The 16,493-nt window shown below is 31.2% G+C and overlaps 1 protein-coding gene across 1 annotated transcript; it reads right to left on the bottom strand.

Moving 5' to 3' along the window:
* Positions 8,163-9,549, bottom strand: LOC109234399. Its single transcript, XM_019400379.1, has one exon. The coding sequence runs from the start codon at positions 9,403-9,405 to the stop codon at positions 8,482-8,484; it is 924 nt and encodes a 307-aa protein (XP_019255924.1). The 5' UTR covers positions 9,406-9,549; the 3' UTR covers positions 8,163-8,481.

Genomic DNA, 16,493 nt, shown 5'->3' with positions numbered 1-16,493 from the left:
TTACAGCAAATTGACCTGAAAATGAAAGAAGTTGTTACTAAAGAAAATGAACTATAACTTCTATGAGAGTTTCAAGCAAATTGATTCACCAACTACAACCTCTGGTTATTCTTTTATGAACATGCTATATGAAAAATCTAGTTATAGGTAAGTTTTCTATAGAAAAAAGTGCAAGCAGAATACCAAGAGTAGCCTAGACTTCACACAGTAGACTTCGTGGGTTTATCAAAGAACTTTTCTGTGAGACTTATCCTCTAATTGTGGATGAATGAAAGGGAAAGTAGAAAAAGAAAAATAGAAAATGATTTTACGTTTGAAACTTGCCGAAGGCAAAATCTTGGTATTTAAATGAAGGGTAGACAATAACTTTGCTTCAAAAAGTTAGTTAGTAGAAGTATGTCTAATGGCTGCTATAAAAAATTTTGTACTGCTTCTACAGATCACAAAAGAAAAAAATATAGAAAAAAAGAGGAAAAAGAGCAACCCTCTTTTGTACTATTTTACTTACTAATAGTAATGATGCAAGCCAAAATAACAAAGAGATTCACAAAGGACACCTCAAAATAACATAAGTTCAGAACAAAAAGAAATTATTTTAGTACCTGTCCAGATCAAGGATTTGACTATACACAAGTGTTTCCGAAGTAGCTACAATAAAATGCCACGCTTGATTGTAGTAAAGTAATTATGCAAACCAAAACATCCTTGTATATGTTTCTAAGAAGATAAAGAGAAGGAGAAAGAACGATGCAACTTTGCTTTAAAAAGTTATTTAGGAGAATTATGTCTAATGGATATCACAAATATTTTTGTACTGCTTATACAACACAAATATTTTTGTACTGCTTATACATATCACAAGAAAAAAAAAAGAAAATAAAGAGGAATAGGAGCAAGCCTCTAAATAAAGAGCAATAGGAGCAAGCCTCTATTGTACTGTTTTACTTACTAACAGTAATGATGCAAGTCGAAACACCAAAGAAATTCACAAGGACACCTAAAAGTAAATCTCAGAATAAAAAGGTAATAAAGAGATTCACAAAGGACACCTACAACACAACTGGAGAAACAGCGGCATGTTTATCAAAAAGGGCATGAGGAATAGCCAGAGTTCCCATGAACTTGTAGCAGTCATATTACCATCATATTGATAAATATGATAACGAACTGAGCCTAGACAGAATGCATATACATGTAAAAGAGCATAGAGTTTCGGATGGAAAAGGAGCATAGTTCTAGACACATGACTCGTAGCAAAAAAATATATAATAGATTTGAAACTTGATATTGGAAGAGTAGTCACGCATCGAAGAGTGCATACACGTCCATGAATATTTAGTCACTTCTTTTCTTACTGCGAGTCATACATGCCTCCATGAAATTGTGTACTAAGTGAACATTCTAAACATTAGCATTCCTAGAGAAATAGCAATATAAATATAAAGTAGCTAATTAAACACTTTGAAATAGCTATATTGATATTTGAAAGGATTTGATAATTCTGTATCAAATAGCTATATTGCTAAACACTTTATATTTATAATATGTTCTTATTTAACTGATTAAGAGAGTACATGCACTTTACAGAATTCTGAAGATATAGAATTTGCTAACATTTCTTTTCTTTTAGTTCTTGTCACGTGTCAGCTTTATTCCAAACAAATGTTTACATTCTGAATTATGCCATAAAACTAATATGAAAATTTAACACCATAACAGTTTGATTTTTATAGTCAAATAATTCCATTATATCTTTACTAATAAAACTTGTTCTAACTACTATGTCATACCTAGAAGCAACCAATGAAAAGTGAAATGATGGTTGCTAGTCCTTATTCCTGCAACTGTACAATTTAAATAAAGTGATTGCTTGCAAATATAGATAGATAATTTAACAACTAAAAATTACTATTTGACTGAAATTTCAGGGAGATTTGTCAGATTACACATTCACATACCAGCAAAATGGAACGATGTAATGTTGACAAGTTGTTTTTCTAGTCTACAAAGTTTATTTTCACGACGCTGTTTATTCTCCCAAGAAAAAAAAGTGAAAGGTAAAAGTGAAGATGAAGATTCAACAAATTATTTACACAATTGTTAGAGGACCATACAAGTCAAAACACCAAATCATCTGCTAAATTACGATATATGAAAAGGCATAGTATAGCAAAAATAGAATACTAAAGCTTAAAATCATAGCAAAAGGGACTTTAAATGATAAACAATAGTAACCATGTAAAAGGCCTATGTTAATGTACAATTTACTGTCATTCATCATAAGCAAGAATTCATAGGAAGCATCAAATTTTCTCATTTTAAGTATCCATCAATGAAGGCAGTATAGGTAAAATTTTCCACTTCGAGTGTCTTTCCTACAGAAATCCTATGTGTCTGTTTATTCTATAGCCTTCCAAATAGTGAGTTGTATACCACCATAGTAAATATGTGGTATCATATAAATAAGATACTGGTAAGAGTTTATGTTATCAAGGATAAAGGCATACACGAGTTGTTGATTCATTAACGGTAGACCTTCATGAGTACTTTTAAAGGGCATATTCAATTCTTATTGTAATATCATTTTTGTTTCACTTTTGTGCCAAGGTATTTCTCTTTGTTTCATGACTTCTTACATTAAACTGATGAACACCTGGTGCTACAGGTCAGGTAACCCAAGCTCGGTTGTAGTTCAACCATCCGATGTTAGTAATCGATTTGGAACTTTATCAAGGGGAATTAAGTTCCTAAAAATTTACTAAAAGATGTGTAACTAACAAAATAAAAATTATCAATGTTTCTTTGTTAGAGTTTTCATTTGTCATGTGATGTCATTCTGATCATTAGCTAAAATAGATGTACAAACCCATTTCCTTAAGTTGTTGGTTGAACCTTTGGATAAGAGATCTGGCAACACTTGCTTGAATGTGGTCGCCCTAGAAAATACTCAATTAGTTAAATGACTAAGTTATTCGGTATATGACTTTTACTAATGCATATGTAAACAATGAAAAGCAGAAGTATAAAGTTTAAAAGCATAACCTTTTCATCCATCAGAATAACCTCAATTGAAAATGGACAATCATGTTTGTCGCGATCTGGATTTTCTCAAAGCCTAACAATACGAACCTTCAATTTCAGCTCATTGACTTGCTGTTAATTTCGCTAATGAAATTACTTTCAGCCGCCATTAAGTCCTCTCTTAATTGAGTAGAAGCGTGAATAAAAATAAAGATACTGATGCAGATTAAGGTGGTTTACACTTTACATTACTATAATTTGAACCAAATACTATAAAATATATCTGAAACAAAGTGGAACAAAAAAGAATCAGTAATGTGTATATTCATATGCATTGTTCTATAGTTTCTGGAGATAATGATTGTAGAACTTTTATATGATAATCATTCCATAACTGAAAAATCAGAATAGATGACATTTTGTATGTGTTGGTATATTTTCAAGAATTTACAAAGTTTCAACCAAGACCTTAAATTTCAACAAAGTACAACAGAGTCTCTTGTAACTCAACTTAACGCAGAATATAATTCATTATGGTATGATAGATGAAAATCGATTCTTAGTAGTGTATTTCTAATTTTATTGAACAATTTATAACAGAAACGAAAGAAGCAAAAAGAACGAAAAGTGAAAAATTGCTTGTGAAACGGATAGGGGCAGTGAGCCAAAGAATTGACTTGTTTCCCCACAACTGTAATATCCCACAATAGATAGACGTATACCTGCTACAAATTAAGAACTATGTTTAAATTAAAAATTATAGAAGCTATTGAGTTTTGTGGCCGCGTCGACGACAAAGCAAACATACCTTCATAAACGCATATCAAACATAACAACATCAATTAGTAGGAGAGCAACAATACGCTAATGATGTACCAAATCATCTATGATAATATGGTTCAGTGAACTTACAAAGAAAAAGGCAGAATAGCTTCTATCCAGAATTCCTGCTTGATGTGCACAAAAGGAGAAAGAATTACTGATTGTTAAATTAGAAAATTAATTTCAAAAGGCATTATATTACTAAAAATCCCCGCAGAAGAACTGGTGGATTAGGTGTTAGAAATCGTGGTGTGAGATCGTGGAAATGAAGCGCCATCGTGGGGATGAAAGCCGAATATGTAGGAATTGATATGTTTTAGGTCAAAGGTGTGGAGGGAGGAGTTATATTATGCGTGGGTATCAGTATATAATTTTAATTTGAAAGTTACTATTTTCTTAAGAAACATAGATATTTTATTATTTTGAAATTCAAATTTTAAAAATAAACTAATTTTACCTAACTTAACTAATATCGTCTGAAAATTGCCACATGGCATTTTTTTCACGCGATACTTGGCAAATTCTCATGGCTGACTTCCTTCCTATTAATAATAGATAGATATTATTCGAAAATTAAATTAATTTTGTCTTTTAAGTACCGTCATGTTAAAATACGACAACACAAGGGCATGAATGTTCAATTGAAAACAAAGAATACATCTTGTTTCCAAAGTGCTACATTGCATCTGCCTGGATTGTCGAATTCTACTGTCTAAATTTAGAAATCCACTCGTCCAATCTGTCCTTACTTATTTGGCAAAAAAAAAAAAGGAAAACTATACATATAAGCGTTCCAAAAATTAATAATCGATAAAATATATATATATATATATATATATATATATATATATATATATATATATATATATATATATAAAAGAATATATTTATCCTGTATGTTTTTGTTAGCAGATATTATTATATTTGATTGAGCGGTCAAATGTGTAACTTACCCAAAATAATCTCTTCTTATTTTGGATTTTTGAAAAACAAGAAGGACCTCATTTAAAAAAATCGTGTATTATAAAACAAAGAAGCGTAATATAATACTGCCACGTCAACCTCATCAATATCTTCTTTAAGTGGGGTATATCTAACCTCCTAAGATAAAATACTTTATATCCATTTGACCCATCAATCTATTACATACAACTAGGGGTAGGGGTGGCAAAATGATTCAAAGAAAATAGTTAACCACCCATATTATTTACTAAAAATGGGTTGGATAATGAACTTTTTAAAAACGGGTCAAATATGGATAAGAACCATATTATCCATTTAGAAAATGGATAACCAATGAGTAACCAATGGGTCTAACTTTTATATTTGTAAAGCCTCAAATTGGGGGTTTCTCAAGTTAGAGAAACTAAGAATTCTCCCAAAAATGATCATATACAAGAAGCCATACTCATATTATCCGCCGGTTAACCCGTTTTTTATCCATATTAAATATGGGTCGGGTCGGATAATTGATCTTTTTTTCATTACCCGTTTTCAACCCGAACCATATCCGACCCGACCCGCCTGTTTGCCACCATACAACAATATATTTCACATAGTCATTACAACGAAAAATGACTAATGACTAATAATCTATCCTCTTCACCATCTAACAGCCCTAAGATCTATCAAGTAGGGATGGCAAGTGGGGCGGGGCAGCCGGGCGGGTTTTGCCGTAACCCGCAATATTTCAACCCGTCCCGTCTTGTCCCATCTCGTCCCGTCCCGCGTAGCATTTTAACCCGCGTTCATCTGTACCGCACTCGCACCCGTATCCACCCGCCCCGCCCCGTCCCACTAAGTTTTACAATATTCTTTTCTTTTAATTGTCTTATTTTTAGAAACTTTCATTGATTACACTAGCTGGAGCAACTTCATATAATCTCTAGGCCCATGCTTGTGATATTTTCAATATTTATATGAGCATATCAGAGATAAGAACCAATTCATGCTCAGATTATTAAACCAAAAGTGACTTTACAGATAATGAAAATAATTACTTATACGGTTATACCACAAGATCAATATAGAACATTGATAAAAATAGAATTAAATGAAACTACCTATAACTGAATAAATTTAATGCAAAACCGAATAACATAACTGAATTTTTCAACAAAATTATTCCTATATATGTAGATCTTTTCCATAACATAAAAAGCTTTAGATATTCATTTTTATGGTTGACAGAGCACTCTCAAATCTCACGGTATGGAGGATAGAGGAAAATAATTTATTTTTTCACGTTTGAGAGGGTCAAATATTCAATAAAAGTCAAAGTAATTTTTATATAGGAGTAGTGAAGTTCCTCTAATATTTAATGTCATTGTTGAACATATGGAGCTTTATATGATAATCAAAAGTATTTAGATTGAAGCAGGTAAAAAATAAAGATATTTAGAAATTAAAGACAACACTGTTTGGCTCAAAAGTTAACGATGTACTTTGCAAGCGATAAAACAATAAAAAATAGAGAAGGGGTAAATCGTAATCAAATATAATAAACATAGAGATGCAAAGATGATAATATTGTTGTAGATCTAGTGTTGCAAAGATGATAATGTATGTTCATAAGATATTTTCGTCAGAAGTAGAGATATAGAGAGAGAAAGACAGAAAAGGAGAGAGTTGTATTAGATCCGCTGCCTCCTTTACAATGTGGAGGTCCCCTTTATATAATAGGAGACCTTCCTCGAACGAATCAAAAAGTTACAGAGATAGGTAACGTCTCCCTAGTGTAGACGCTGAGTTCTAAACGACGTCGCTTTGGTCCTCACGGCCGAGTCGTACCCGCTACGTTTAGTCGGCGTACACTCATTGGGCGTACCTACTGGCGTAGAGATACTGAAGGTCAAATTTGACCCTATACAAACACAATATAATAATCTGCATAAATATGAAAAAAAAATCCGTATAAGCACCACATTAAAAAGCTTGAAGATAATATTCATGTGGGTAACTAAATCTACAGTAGGAAAAAATTGATCCGGACCCGCTCCGCAACCCGCAAAAAATTCTTTTAAGAAAAATTAACCCGTCCTGCGCACATGTCCAAACTCGCCCTGTCTTGCATAGGCTCAAATCCGCACCGCCCCATCGTCATCCTTACCATCAAATCAAAGGGGGAGAGAAAAAAAAATGATTGTGCTACTACCTCCACCTTAACTTAAAAGACAGAGAGTTGGCCAAATAAGCTAGCCTTCAACCACGATTTTAATGTCGTTAGTCATGCGTTAAAAAGATCTAAAAAATGTTCAAATAATATTGCTACGTCGACTCATCAATATCTTCTTTTAGTGAGGTATATCTAACCCCCTAGATAAAATAGTTTATCCATTAGTCCATCAATCCATTAAATAATATATTTCACCATCATAGTCAGTATACAACAGAATGACCATTAGATCCATCATGCTTCACAATCTAAAAGATAATAGCAGTATAACTAATTTCCGCTAGGCGTGTTCATAAAAACTCGAAAATTCAAATTAAACCGAACTAAACCGACCAAAAAAATCGATACTTTTTAGGTTTGATTTGGTTTTGGTTTGGAATTAACCGGCCAGATTTGGTTTTGTTTTGGTTTTAATAAAAAAGTAACCGGGAAATACCGAACCAAAAGATTAATATGTACCATAAAGTTTCTAAAATTTTATGGTACATATTAGTCGTTTGTATTTTTAGTTTAGTTCTTTGCTATTATAATAATCTAATTCTTTGCATTTACATTCTAGTTTAATTGGTAGTTTCATTTTGCTAAGTATAAAAATTTATTTCATGTTAAAAATAATTAATTTTTAATTAAGTACTTAAATTATTTATTACTATTTGATTCAATTATCATCAATATATCTTGGTAAATGATAGATTTCTCAAAGAACAATTGGTTTGATAGTGTTACATTCAAAATGTAATCGCCGGAATATGCGTTGGGTAGTGTATGTCTCATATTTAAGAAAAAAACTGATAAATAACCGAAAAACCGACAAAAAGCGACAAAAACCGAATCGACAAAAAACCGACTTAATTGATTTGGTTTGATTCCAATATTTGAAGAACCGACTTACTTGATTTGATTTCTTTTTAGGAAAAAATCGATCCAAATCGAACCATGAACACTCCTAATCTCAGCATAACTTGTCGTTAAACCAAGCGACCCCTAGAACAGAAAATTTATTAAGTAAACTAGCTCTCAACCTCGATCTTAATAATCGTTAGTCATGCATTAAAAAAATAAAAAGATGCTCAAATAATACTGCCACGTCAACCTCATCAAATATCTTTTTTTGTGTGGGGTATACCTAACATCCTTAGATAAATTAATTTATTCCTTGGGACCATCAATCCATTAGATAATATTCCACCATCATAGTCATTACAAAAGTCAAAAAAGTTATGACCATTGATCAATCTTACTCCACCAATCTGACGGTCCTTAGATCATGAGCTGTTAGCACGTGGATCTTTTGCTAAATAAACAAAACCAGAGCACGCAATGGGCATTTGCCGCGTTACACAATGTGGATAATCATTTTATCTCTTTCACATGGTAACAAAACGACAACGTTTTGTTCAACACTAAACAACAACTCTAAAAAGAAATGCTAAATATACTTATTAATTAATTAATTTTGGTTATCATCTAGTCTGGGTTACCGCCGGAAACCAGAGACCGCCGTTGACGGAGACGGAGTCGGAGTCGAAGCCGACTGACCGGCACTTCACGGCGTACGCCTGCTTCAATGGAGGCAACAGCCACGGAGTGTTCGCCGACGGGATTAGATTCGCCGTCCGTTTGTACGGTCCGAGCCATTTGTTCTGCATGAAACGGTGTTTTCTCCACGGCGGAAGATGTAATCCTCTGCTCTTCAACGATCGCCTCGCGGCGTCGCTCATCGTCCTCAGTATATGCTTCAATTCCTCGCTTTTCCCGACGAAAACCTTCGGCAGCGACTGAGATAACCGCTCGTAGAAGTTCGTCGGTCTCGCGATCTCGAACTCAGCCGCGAAATCCAAATCGACGAAGTAACGAGCTTGCCGGTTAACGGAATCCGATCGGAGAACGTCGATGTACTCGTAGCTTCCGGCAGTAAGTCCGCCGGAGCTCTCCCATTTAGCTTTACAAATAGCAGCATTATAACCTAAATCTCTCAAATACATCATCACATTCCTCCGATTTACTAAAATATTCGATTTCGAACACGAGAATACCTCCACCGCCTTGTAAACGTGAGAGCACAGCATGTTCCTAAACAAATCCGTATCGCTTTGAAAAATCACCGGCGGCAAGTTTTCATCAAAATCAACTGATTCACGCACTGACTCGTCGGAGTCGGAGTCATTTTCCGGCCACTGATTTAGAGCCACATCATCAGGGAAACCAAAAACGAGATCGGAAAAGCTAGGGGAAACTGAAGCGGAGTCGTAATCAGCGTCGGCGCTGTGTTCGCTGCCGCTGCTGAGGTAGCCGAGTTCCCGAAGATCGCAGCCGCCGACGATTCGGGCCTTCACTTTGTCGTCTAACGGGTCAGTGACTCTCTTCATTTTGTTAGTTCTAGACATTTTGTTCTTCAAATTTTGGTAAGAAAATAAATTAATGTTGTTTTAATTTTAGAAAAAAAGATGATTGAGCTTCGTGATATATAAAGGGCAGAAGTTGGGGTGGTTGGGTAGGGGGTTAAGACATAAAGATAGGAACTCAATAGCGAATATTCGAAAGGAGCTGCTCCCTCCGAAAAAGTATGATTTACTATTTTTATCTATGGAGCCAAATAGTTTTTGCTTTATTTATATTTGATAATTTTTAGTAATTACTTATTTTATACAAAAATATTCAGATATCACTTTATAACATATTTGGATTATGATTTTTGTATAGTTATTTGAAAAGCCAAACCATCCTCTGCAGTGAATAGGAAAAGTGTGGTTTTATAATAATTTATATATTACTATCAACTGCATTATAATTTTTTGCAAAAATAGTTCAAAATCGACCAGCCTCAACGCCTAGAATATAAAAAAGTGTGGTTTTGCAATAAAATTCAATATGTTATTATTATAAACGGATAATAACTTTTGTCTTAGATTTTGCATAGTTGAAATTTCAAACCAGCCTCAGCACCTAGAATAATAGAAAGTGTGGCTTTTTGTATAGTACCAATAAAGAAATGATTTTTTTTACTATTATCGGATGGATAATATCTCTCTACTCTCAATTAAAATTCTAAAAATTGAGTCTTATAATTAGTAGAGGAACCAGAAATTTTACTAAAGAATATTAAAAATATAAAAAACTAAATATAACAAAATATTCTATGTAGTACAAATTTGTATTTAATTAGAAAGCAGAATATATAATTAACTCTCTAACCTTAAGGTCAAATCACTGTGACACACATTTTAATTACAAGTAATTTTTTGCACACTTAACCTTTTTTATTTGTGTCTAATATAAAATGATTAATACAAAATTTTAAAGTAAAAAGCTTTTCAAGAGATAAAAAGGGAAACTGAACTGACACCTGAAAAAGGATATATACTGGGTAAAATACTAGTAAAGGTGGGGCATATCCAAGAGAGCCATAGGATTATTCGTGTCGTATATCTCTGGTTATATGGGCTTTTCTGATTGGTCCACGTATATTAAATCACGTGAATTGCACGTGCAGACAAAAGTCATTAGATGTGGTTTCTTGTACGTTGGTTAGGTTCATGTACTGAACGATCGGAAATACGTTTTCTGAACTTAGACGTTTGAGGGACGGGGGTGCAGCGCCTCTTTCAAAAATTGGAAAGATAAAGGCGGTGCCGGAATTTAAAGTTTGAGTTAATTTAAATTATTAAATTTTAAATTAATAATTTATATATATTAATAAATTTATTAATATAAATACTCAATTTAAACCTAAAGTACTAAATTTAATCGAACCCATAAATTATATTCTAGCTTCGCTCCTTAAGAGTACATTGATAAGTGCAAAACAAGATACAGGTGTATATAAGTACAACAATAATAACTATTCCCTTCGAACATTTCATTTTATATCTTAACTTGTCTGAAAACGAAATTAAGAATTAAAAAAAAAAAAGATTTTTAATTCTTACAATTTTAGAGCAGAAGTGTGTTTATAACACATTAACATTCTTTTTTATTTATGATCTTAAATTCATCATATTTTTTTTATAAGAGTATGTCATCTATACTATATTAAAAGCACGAAGGCCCTTAGTGAAATGTTGATTGAACTTTTTACCCTTCATTAAAGGACATCACAATAGACAAAATTGTCATTTACTATTTTTCCTCAAATTATTACTTAATTATTTTTATAATATTTCACCTAATAACTACACACACTTTTATTAAAAGAAAGTCCTTATTCCTTTTGATTTCTTTCCAAATATGGAGACTTGAAGAAGTCATTATATAAGCATATCTCCAAGTAAATTTGGAGAATTGAAAACCTATATGTAGCCGCATGTATTGTTCTCAGAAACTTATGGTTGTCCAATTTGTTTCATAGTTTGTTTTGATTTGATTTAGGTTTAGCTTTTCATTTTTGCTTGATTCTTTGTATTATATTTTATTTAATAAATACCAATAACAATTTTGACTTTCAACTTCGTTGAAGTTCTTGCTTATGCTCTTCTTGATTTTATTGGCGTATGTTCTCCTTAATTTTATTGGCAATCTAAAGTGTCAGCCGATCAAGTATGCCTTTATGTTCATTTAAAGTGCTGAGAATTTTTCGCTTAATTATGATGTGATTTCTCTTTTATTATAATAACAATAGTGCAATTTGCTTTTTTTTAGCCCTTCTATGTTATTCTTTTTCCTAAAACACAGTTTTTTTCTTTCTTGTATAGGGATTATAATTTCTTACACAGTAATTGTCAAGTTTATTAATCTAATACTTGGCAACTTCCATGGGTTATTCCACATGGTAAAATTATCTAAAGTCGATACTTCTTTCGTTATTTGTAATATATGTTTGTACTATATTAAAAGCATGAAGTCCCTTAACGAAATATCGGTCGCCTCTTTTACCTTTGAAAAATAGAGTTTACTTAGGACAAAATTGTAATTAAATTATCTAATATTTAAGACTTCAAACTTAACTAAATTTTGGTTATTAAATCTTCTAAAAATTAAAGTTAGAATTCACTAAAAGATTTCACATATACAAATCCTTGCCTCATTTGGATTGTGTAAAGTTATATGGGCTAACATGAAAGTTGAGTATTTTGCCTATAATATAGGCCTTTGAAAGTTTAAAATTTGTAGCTTCATCTCTAACATTCGCATCAATAATTTTTCAATTTTTGTGAATGTATTCAATCATACTTTGATTTTGGTTTTTAAAAAATTAATTTTTTTCATTTTATTAAAAGAAACATTACCTTAAGATTTTAATAAGTCGAGTAGTTACTTAATTATATATATTGTAATTGCTTTTTGGAGAGTAAAATAATATTGAAGAATAGGTAATTATCACAAACTTAGAGTTTTACGATACAAAGAAAGCCAATGTTTTGCTAATTTACTAACAAAAAAAAAAAATCTAAAAAGATTTGAAAGTAGACGAAGTTACTAATGTACTTTTTATGTGTTGTTATTTTTCTTTTTCAAATTTATTATACTATGTAGTTCAAATACCTTTGTCCGTAATCTCACATGAATAAAAACACTTTGTCCGTCTCTTATCATATGAAGGGTTTCGTTGGTGACCTTTCTATACGAACCACTATGATAGTCTTTGTACGAGTAATTTCTTTCATATTATGAATTTTCTCCCAGAAATCAATTATATGTATCTTCTATATTTATATTTGTCTATATTTATTTATATATTATATTAAAAGCACGAAGGCCTTTAGCGAAATATCATTCGTTTTTTTTACCCTTTAAAAATAAGTACACACTAGACAAAATAGTCATTTAACTATTTTCCTAATATCTATGACTTTAAACTTACCTAAATTTCAATATTATCTTATTCCTTATTTAAATTATATAATATACCATAAAAGACATACCGGCATAATCAATGTAAGAAACTAGCGTGTACTAGAACTCCTTCAAGGTTTAGGAGTGTTGTCTTTGTTTCAGAATTATCGCCGCTTAATTCTTTAGAATTTTACTATTTTAGTAAAATAATAAAAAAAATTAATTGAAAGAGAATAAATATAAAATGTTACTCTTTTAGTGTGAATATTTTAAAGGTTATTCACTATCCTCTTTACAACAAGTAACTTAAAGTAATAAAAGTGTACATGTGCATTAAATTTACCAATAAACAATAGATTTAATTTTAAGTCCAAATTATTGAAGTTTCTTATACATCGTAAATCAAACCTATAAACCTAACATGAAGAGTAAAAAACAAATATCTATAAGCAAGCTTACAAAAGACAACAATTCTGTTATTCAAATAATTACAATTATTATAGTAATAATAAACTATAATGTATTTTATATTTTTTGTTGAAGTTATACATGTTAAAGCACAAACTCGATTAGATAATTGAAGCATAAATAAGAAACCAAAATTTATATATCTAAATTAATAGTAATAAATTGTACCTTTTCTTTATAAGAAGTTTAAGAATGAAATAGTAAAAGATAAAGTATATTATTAATAAGTCGTCATTTTTAATGTTTTCCTTTCTAGCATTCAGTCCTACGAATGATAATTTCACTATATTTTTTTATATTAAACTATTTATAGTAGTTATTAACTCAATTGTAATTACTTTTTTGACTTTATAATATCAAGTTTACAACTATTGAAGTCCCATGTACATCGTAAACCAAACATATAAACATATCAGGTATTATCTATAACTAAGTTTAAAAATGGCAAGACTATATATTTGAAAATAATATAATTATAGTAATAATGACTATAATATCTTTAATATTTTTGTCGAACTTATATATGTTAAAGCTCAAACGCAATCGGATAAGTGAAACATAAATAAGAAACTGAAATTTATATATCGAAATTATACTAATAAATGGTATGTATTTTTGTATGAAATTTAAGGATGAAATAGTAGGAAAAAATGTATTTTAAATAAATTGTCATTTTTCCCTTGAATTTAGTCCAACCAATGACAATGCCTCGCACTATTTTTTTTATTAAATTATTTATTGTGAGATATTAATTCAATCGCATTCATTTTTTAAACTTTACATTGTCAATATTAAGTTTTGGAGCTATAAGACCAACCTTTTTATTCTCTTTTGTGTCTTGCTTTTAGTATTAAGTCATTAAAATAACAATAATTTTCATGAAACCTCACACATACTCGTAAATCACAATAAAGCATCTAAAAACTTACGTTGCTCAAGATTTCTTCATTTATTGAGTTAACTAAATGGGAACAACATTCAACAGTTTCAAGAATATTTCTTTAACTTTTGTTATATAATTTTAAATTAGTCAAATATACAATCAGATAATATTTACGTAATTTTTTTAAAATTGTGTACTCGTTAATATAGGTACACGCGCAACGCACGTACCATAAGGCTAGTTAAAATAAATAGGTGAGCTCAAAATTTAAAACTCACTAAAATATAAAAGTTGACATTCATTTTTAAAAACACTAAAAATAAGATACATAAATTGAAACAGATGAAGCATGTCTCTACCTAAAACTAGTTTGGAATCATTTCCCATCAATCTCTCAATCCAAAAATAGATGAAATTAATTATATAAATCATTAATAACCAACGTCTCAATCTTGAAAATAGTTGAAAATAATTGTGTAATTCATTACTAACCTAGTCATTCCATTTAGATTCCAATTAAACCAATCGAGTGTCAAATTGATATAAATGTATAACTGTTATTTAATTTTGGTACAACATCAACTGCTATTATTACATATATATCGAGGATAGTTAGTGAAGATTATATGAATTCTCAATATTCATTTCATATTCTTATTAGATATGTTTCATCTTGATTTTCAATTATTTGCCTTAAAAAATAAAGTAAACATTTTTTTTCATAATAGAGGTACATATCATAACGATATACAAACTTGTAAACAAAGTAAAGAACTTCTGTTAAGCCCCCAAAAAATTTTTACAATCATTTGATATCTGATATTAAGATTTTTGGTACTTACCTGCCCTAAAAATTTGAATTTGAACGTGTAAAACCTTTAAAGAGAAGCATTTTATACCAATTTTTATTTTTGAAATCTAAACCCGATATTTTTGAATAAAAACAGAGAGATCCAATCTATCTCAATCCCTCGAGGATAAGCGCAGGGGCTACTATTCGCCCTATAGCTACGGGTTCATATGAATTCATGAATTTCGACCTACTAAAATCTCAATAAAACTAGATTTGAACTCATACTTTTAACTGTATAATAAGTTTAATTGTGAATATTAGATGTTAGAACCAATTAAATTTAAATCCGAAATTTGCTTCTGGATAAGCGTGTAATCTTTAGAAAGTTAGACAGATGAGATGATGTGAAATCTTGGAGTGATGTATAAAAAACTGACAGATGAGATGATGTTGAATTTTTGGATGTATTTTAATGTAAAGGCCATTGTCTATATGCCTTGCGTTAGAAGAAACTGCGGTGGCTTTGGTGTATTGAGAAAGATTTGGACACGTTTCTCCAAATTAGAAATCTTCAGCTAATAACAAAACCTTGTATAAAAGCTGATATTTCCAAACTTTAATTTCCAGTGGATTGACTTTTACAGTGATACCTAAACTGACAAACTTAAAAGTTTTACTACTAGCACATTTAATTTATTTTACATTTTCGTGATAAGCCCCAGATCCCCGGTGTGGGATAATATTGGGTGTGTTGTTGTTGACATTTTCGTAATAAGATTCCATTATATTTAAGCATTAATAGATTCTAAGTTTCTTAGGTTTTATGTTCAAAACACTGGTAATATAGCTCTGGTTAATTGTATTCAAAAGTTTACGCATTTCATTCATTCACTCATTATTTGATCCATGCAATTTCCATCAAGTATGCTTCCCAAAATGAGCAATTCCATCTGGGGAAAATTACAGTCTTGTTCACTGCAATTTTGTCAATATACCAATAGGTTTTTCTTTTTTAAGATAAAGCTCCCATGTGGTCTTATTTCAAATACTCTACAAATAAATAGAGACGATATTACCGACGAACAGTGTACTCAATTAAATTTTTTAATCATGGTATCGATACTCTGCACACTCATGCTTAGGCAATCTAAGAAAATCACCCTGCATTTTTCTTTTGTCTCCGCTAAGATTTGAGCACTGAATTTTAAGGTTTTCCCACACTTCATTTATACACAATTTAATTTAATGATGTGGGGAAGTAACAATCTACCAAACCAGCAATATCATTTGCCTATGCCCTTCCAAATCCCAACAATTTGCTTTGACTCCCTAGTCCATTAGATTTAATCTTCCTATAATTTGATTTTAAGATCATGTATTTTGGTTGTGCAGGAAGGGGAGCCTTGGCGTAATTGGTAAAGTTGTTGCCATGTGATCGGGAGGTCACGAGTTCAAAAATGTGGAAATAGCCTCTTGCAGAAATGTAGGGTAAGACTGCGTATGATAGACCTTTGTGATCCGACTCTTCCCCAAATCCCGGACATAGCGAAAGCTTAATG

This window comes from Nicotiana attenuata, chromosome 11, assembly GCF_001879085.1.
Source record: "Nicotiana attenuata strain UT chromosome 11, NIATTr2, whole genome shotgun sequence".
Classification (NCBI taxonomy): Eukaryota; Viridiplantae; Streptophyta; class Magnoliopsida; order Solanales; family Solanaceae; genus Nicotiana; species Nicotiana attenuata.
The sequence above is the reverse complement of the archived record's forward strand: the minus strand, read 5'-3'. Positions and strand labels throughout refer to the sequence as shown.

Coding starts and splice junctions, on each gene's coding strand:
- LOC109234399 (XM_019400379.1), bottom strand. CDS start 9,405: ATGTCTAGAACTAACAAAATGAAGAGAGTCACTGACCCGTTAGACGAC.